The 5,790-nt window shown below is 64.5% G+C and overlaps 1 protein-coding gene across 1 annotated transcript; it reads right to left on the bottom strand.

Annotated features, from left to right (window-relative positions):
- Window positions 1-1,756: 1,756 nt before the first annotated feature.
- LOC112123492 (voltage-dependent L-type calcium channel subunit beta-1-like) lies at window positions 1,757-5,784 on the bottom strand. The gene is made up of 4 exons (XM_026662653.2): window positions 5,773-5,784; window positions 4,674-4,769; window positions 4,080-4,265; window positions 1,757-2,266 (listed from the first exon to the last, which is right to left on the bottom strand). Exons 2-4 carry the CDS (start codon window positions 4,707-4,709, stop codon window positions 1,796-1,798), a joined length of 693 nt encoding a protein of 230 aa, XP_026518438.1. The 5' UTR covers window positions 4,710-4,769; window positions 5,773-5,784; the 3' UTR covers window positions 1,757-1,795.
- Window positions 5,785-5,790: the final 6 nt, after the last annotated feature.

Raw genomic sequence — 5,790 nt, forward strand, 5'->3', positions numbered from 1 at the left:
GTGGGCTGGATCCACAGCCGCCGGGCAGGGCAGGGAGGCTGGCACAGGCCCCTCCAGGCGCACACGTGATGTGGGGGGTGTCCGATGGGCAGAGCGCCAGGGAACTCACATCCAAGAGGCGCTATGCAGAGCCAGGTCCTGCCCATGTCCCAGCTGGTGCGTGGCAGTGGGGAGGACAGACACGTGCTTACATACACACACACGGACGCACCATGGCCGGACAAGACAGGACTGGACACACATCAGACAGCCACAGGGACGCAAGACACGGCACGGGACAGGGAAGGGGCGCTGGGCAGCCATGACATTTCATGTCAGCCCAGGTTTTGGCACCAGGTGGGGAGGGGGGGGGGGGGGGGCGGCAGTCCCCAGAAAGTCAGAGATCTGGGCTGGATCCATCCAGATCCCTTTCACCCCACCCTCCTCCCAGCTTCCACCATCCCAGGCAGCATGTGGGGAACAGAGCCCCAGTGGGGAGGGCAGGGAAGGGCCTGGGCCTTTGGGTAGGAGCCTGCTGGGGAGCTGCAGGCTCCGTCCGGGATAAAAATACCCCAGAAGTGAAGGGTCCCAACAGGCAGGACCATGAGCCCTGGTTCCCACCCCAGAAGTGGGCGCAAGAGAACAGGGCAGGCCAGAGCTGAGTCTCAAGAAGCTGTTAACACCTCCCCTCTCAAGCCAGCTGGGAGATACCGCCCCCGCCAGCCCTTCCCCGCCTTGGGGAGTGGGGGACATTACAGCCAGGGGCGCTTTGCCCTCAGAAATTAGGGTGTCAACCTGCCCCTCCTGGCCCACTTCAGGCTTAGGGCGCTCCGCCCAGGCTACCACACAGCACTCACATGCGGGGAATGCCGCACGGCTCAGCAGGCAGGGTGGACGCGTTCAACACAGCCACCCCATGTCGGGTCCCTTACGGGGCACACTCATGGCAGGCCCCAGTGCACACCCCACATGCATGCATCGCCCCCTCTGCTCTGTCTTGGCAGGCGAAATTGAGCTGGGGGAGCTGCCGGCTGGGCCTGGACGGGGCCGTGTGGTCAAAGGGCTGGGTTGTTGTAGGCACTGGACCGCAGAGGAGATTCCTTGGCGCTGGGCAGGGACCCCGGGAGCTGGGTTCTCTCCACCGATCGGAGGCGCCGGCCGTCCCACTCCCCTGGCGGCTGGGTCATTGAGAGCACCATGGAAATACAACGGGATGGGGAGCGTGAGCGGGAATCAGAACAGGGCCGGGAGTGAGGAGGAGGTGGCTGCTTCGAGGCAGCCCCAGGACTGATCGGTTACATACCAGGGTTGAGCATGCTTTCCTCCCCGGGGGTGCCCTGCCTCAGGGCATGGTGCCCCATGCCACACATCTGCATGTGAGGGGGGCAGGCAGGAGGGAGCAAGCTGGGTCCCAGTTTGGTCAGCTTTGGGGGCGGGGAAAGCCCAAGAAACACTGGGCTGCCCCTCCCCCCCAGTCCCCTGAGGGGTTTAAGGTGGGAGTGAATCTTCACTATCTTATGGGAGATGAGAAGGGCCCCTCTGGGGGCTGAGTGGGGAGCACCACTGGCAGAGGGGCCCCCCGGCACTGCTGGCAAGAGATCCCCATGGAGGAGGGGGGAGCATCATACAATCTCAGGCCAACCCTGCTAGGGGGCATGAAACAAACCAGCCTCACAGGGGGGCGCTATACTCAGAGGAGAGAGATCCCCCATCGGATACACTGAACCCCCCCCAGTAGATAACGCCCCATCCCAGGGGCCCCTAGCTGACCAAAGCCCCACCCCCTGGGACCCCTAGCAGCCAGGTGCCCCATCCCCTAGCGGATGTAAACGTCCCGCCCCCAGCCCTCCAGGTCATTCTTGTTCCGGCTCATGGCCTCCTCCTCATTGGGGCAGTAGCGGTCACGCCCTTTGCTCCGGCCCCGCAGCTGCCGGTTGTGGTTCTGGTGGTCGGGCTCGGCCTCGTCCCAGGAGCCCTGGCGCTGGTGGAGGTGGTGGCGGCCCAGGCCCCGGGGGTAGGCGCCGGGGGTGCCGCCGCGGGGCTCGGGCTCCTCGTAGGGGTCCGTCTCCATGTCCATGCAGGAGTCGCCCGGCTCGGTGTAGGCAGAGTCACGGCTGCCCTGGGTCTCCGAGTCGAAGGTGTCCTGGCGGGACAGGCCGCGGTTGGCCAGGCGAGCGTGCTGCTGGCCTGGCCGCCCCTGGCCGCGGTTGACCAGCTCCCCCGGGTAGTCGTGCAGGCTGGCGCGCTCCCCCTCACGCGTCTGCTCCCCATGCACTAGGTAGGGTCCCTGGTTAGGAGAAGCAGCGACAAACCATGCGAACGGGAGAAGACAAGGCAGAGTTAGTCTGGCCATCAGGGGGCGACAATGGCAGCTCAGTACCGGTTAATACACACGTCTATCCTCAAGACAGCGAGAGCAGCCTCTGGCCTGCTGATCCCAGGTCCCCAATCCCAGTCTGGGCCACAAGGGAGATGAAACTATGGGGTCTCAGCCCAGCCCCTGGGGAGGTTATACCTGTAATGCTGAGTGTGTGGGATGGTTTGCAAAGGTGGGGTTCAGGGCTGGGATGCAAGGGCTGAGGGTCAGGACTGAGAGGCAACTGCAGAGCTGTGGGTGAGGGAGGCCCTGGACTGGAATAGTGGGGGTGGGGGGTTGTGGGCGGGACTGAGGGGTGCTGGTGGGGCAGGAATATGGGGCACCGGCAGGGGGGAGTGTGGGGAGCCCTGGACTGGCATAGTGGGGGGCTGTGGGATTGAGCGGCGCCGGTGGAGTGTGAATGAAAGAAGCATGCCCGGCTCCCGCCTGCCCAAATGAGGAGGAGGCCATGAGCCACAGCTCTTCAGCTTTCCAACGAGCATTACAAACGACAGACACCACGACACAACCATGCCCTGACCTCCCCCACTCTGACCAGGGCGGGGCACGACTGGGGGCAGTTCCCAGGCAGCTGGAGAATCTCCACTTGCACTTATGGGGTGGTGCCCACGGGGAACCAGCCACTCACTAAGGCAGCAGGCGGGAGCAGACAGAGGAGCCAGACAGGCCGGATCCCGAGGGGCGGGCACAGACATGGTGTGTCGGGGTGCCCTTAACAGAGGCCTGTGAGCTCAGTGCTCTCGGAGACCAGGGGCAGCAGCCTGCAGGCAGGAGTTGGGATGCCTCGGGGGTGGGGGACTTCAGGGGACAGCACGAGGAGAGGAGATGGGAGAAGGAGCCCAGCTTCCTAGCCAGGGTGAGGAAATTGTCAGACGCTTCCTCGCTAATGGCTCCCACCTACACTAGCGGGGAGGGCGTTGCAACAAGCCGTTGGCCGAGGGGACGCCTGGCACCGCACGACAGCCATGCCGGGGTTTCTGGCTCAGCTCTGGCTGCGCTGGTGCTGCCCTCTGATGTGGACAGGGAGTCACCCCCCTGCCCCAGCACTGCCCCGTCCTGCACTGCAGAGCCTCGTGTTCGGAAATCACCCAGCAGCCTTTGCTCCCCCTCCGGGAACGGTGCTTTGGGAATCCCAGAATGCACTGTGCCGAGGGCAGAGCCCAGCAGGGCCACGGGTCCCACGTTAGAGGGGTGACTGGAAGGAGCCCCGTGCAAACAGGATCCTGCGCTAGAGCCGGCTGACGGGGTCGACCTAGCTCTCCGGAGCAGGCAGCTTTTATGCAGAAGCCTGGGGGGCAGACGGGGTGGGGGAGGCCGATGGCAGCATGGCACTTCCTGGGCAAAGCCCGGCTCCCTGTGATGCAGCTACAGTGCTAGGGCACTGCATGGGGTGCAGATCCCTCCATGTTCCCCCCATGGACGTGATGCCCCCAGTTCCTGAGCCTTAGAACGATGCTGGGCGAGCAGAGGGAACCCCTCCATGTGCAGGGCACACGGGGCAGCGGGACAGGGGGGCAGCAGCAGAGGCGGGGGTCGGGGGGGATCAGCCGGGGTTTCCCATGAAGATTTCTTCCTCCACGTTCATTGAAGGCGCCACCTCCTCCTCCTCTTAAAGCTACAGCGCGTGCTCCTCCACCCTGGGCTGGGCGCTCAGCCCCTGCTCCAGGCTGCCCTTCCCGCCCCAGAAGCCCAGGTTGCGCTTGAGGGAGGTGAGCACCTGTACCTGGAGGTTGGAGACGGGGGCGGGGCTGGCGGCCAGGGCGGCGGTCGCCATGGTGCGGTTCAGGAGGGGATTGGGCGGGTTGCTGCTGGGCGGGTGCGTGGCCTTCCAATAGGCTTCCAGGTACTCAGCCAGGTGCTCGCAGGCATCTTCCAGTTGGTTCTCGTCCAGGATGATGTCAAACATTTCCTGCAATGAGAGAGGGACGTGAGGTGGCCCAGCTGGGGGTGTGGGGAGGGGCAGAGGGCGGGGCCTTGGCCAAGCTGGGAGAGTGGGGAGGGGCAGGGCAAAGAAGGGTACTTGGTCAAGCTAGCAGTGAGAGGCAGAGGGGACAGGTAGTGGGGGTATAAGCTGATCAGGGCCGGCTGTGGGACAGATATTCATTGGCGGGGGGGGGCAGGGACTTGGCCCAGGCTGCGAGTATGGGGCAAGTGGGGCGTGGCAGGTATTCTGCCAAGCCAGAGGTGTGGGGCAGCGGTGTGGCAAGCAGAGGATGTGGGGTGGGTACTCCCTGGCTGAGCCGGGGGCATGGGGCAGTTGTGTGGCAGGGAGAACGGAGGGGTAGGGGGTGGGACAGGCTGTGGGGCAGGTACTCACCGGAGGGCACTGTGCCAGCTTATCCGACGCCACCATCTGCACGTTCAGGTGCTTGGCCTGGGACTTCCCCCGGGACTTGACCAGCCTCTGGAGCACCTGCAGGGGGAAGGGGCAGGAGATGAGCGCAGGTGAAGGGATCAGGAGTTCCTGGGGCATCCCCCGCTCTCTGTTCCTCTCCAGTCCCGAGGGGAGGGGCTGGGCACGGGGGGGCTGACTCAGGGCGAATGAGGTATCATTGCTGCTCGGGCCAGGGTCTGAGCCCAGAGCTCAGACAGGAAAGCAACTCTGTCCCTTTAAGATGCTGGGTTCCCCAACCCCCAGCTCTGCTGATGCCCCTCAATCCCGACCCGCAGCCCGCTGCCAGCCCAGCCTTGGGCCTCTCTTAAGCAAACACTACTGTGTTGAACATGGAGAAATGTCCCTTAGAGGACAAGGCTGAGACCCTACAACTCATTGCACTTGTGATCTAACCCTCCCCCCGCCTTGCTCTCACCAGGGGACAAACCAAAACCCAGATCCCACGTGCCCGGACCCTGGGGACGTTTGAATCCGGGATGAGCGGCTTGAGCTTGTCTTCAATCCTGAGGTCTCGTATCGGGCCGGGTGTGGGACGGACCCCCGGGCGGCGGGAAAGCTGCCCAGGCTGACTACAGCCCCACACATGGAGCAGGGTCCCCACACACATCGGCCCCACACACAGAGCAGCTGATTGTAGCACCAGCCGCTCTGAGCACGGGGGCATCGGTGGGACAGCGATCTTGTTCTGCTCCCCCCAACCCATGGCGCCTGCTGGCGTGACCCTGCGGCCATGGGGCGGTAGAAAGGGATTACACGTCGGCCCCTGCCATGCCGTGGGGTCAGGCAGCGTGGCAGGGAGCTGTCTGGACTGGTCCCCAAGAGGTTTACGGTTACATACCCAGCCCACACCCATGGCCCCTGCAGAGCGCATACCCCAACCCTGCGCTCCGGGGGAAAGGTCCGTGGGGCATCCCCTCTCTCTGGTACCCACTGGGTTCCCAGCATGGGAGGATCTGGGCAGCAAGTCCCCAGGCTGCAACACAAAAGCAGGCCCACCCCCTGCAGGGTCCAACGCACCCACCTTGGGGGAGGTGATCTT

This window comes from Terrapene carolina, unplaced genomic scaffold (genome assembly GCF_002925995.2).
Source record: "Terrapene carolina triunguis isolate 2854851 unplaced genomic scaffold, T_m_triunguis-2.0 Scaffold29163, whole genome shotgun sequence".
In the NCBI taxonomy this organism is placed as follows: domain Eukaryota; kingdom Metazoa; phylum Chordata; order Testudines; family Emydidae; genus Terrapene; species Terrapene triunguis.

What these genes read in the sequence shown, in the direction of transcription:
- LOC112123492 (XM_026662653.2), bottom strand. Translation starts at nt 4,709, where the DNA reads ATGGTGGCGTCGGATAAGCTGGCACAGTGCCCTCCG. An exon ending in AGCTGGCACAGTGCCCTCCG is followed by an intron (nt 4,266 to 4,673) that starts GTGAGTACCTGC and finishes CTCTCATTGCAG; the next exon opens with GAAATGTTTGACATCATCCT. An exon ending in CCCCCGTCTCCAACCTCCAG is followed by an intron (nt 2,267 to 4,079) that starts GTACAGGTGCTC and finishes TCTCCTAACCAG; the next exon opens with GGACCCTACCTAGTGCATGG.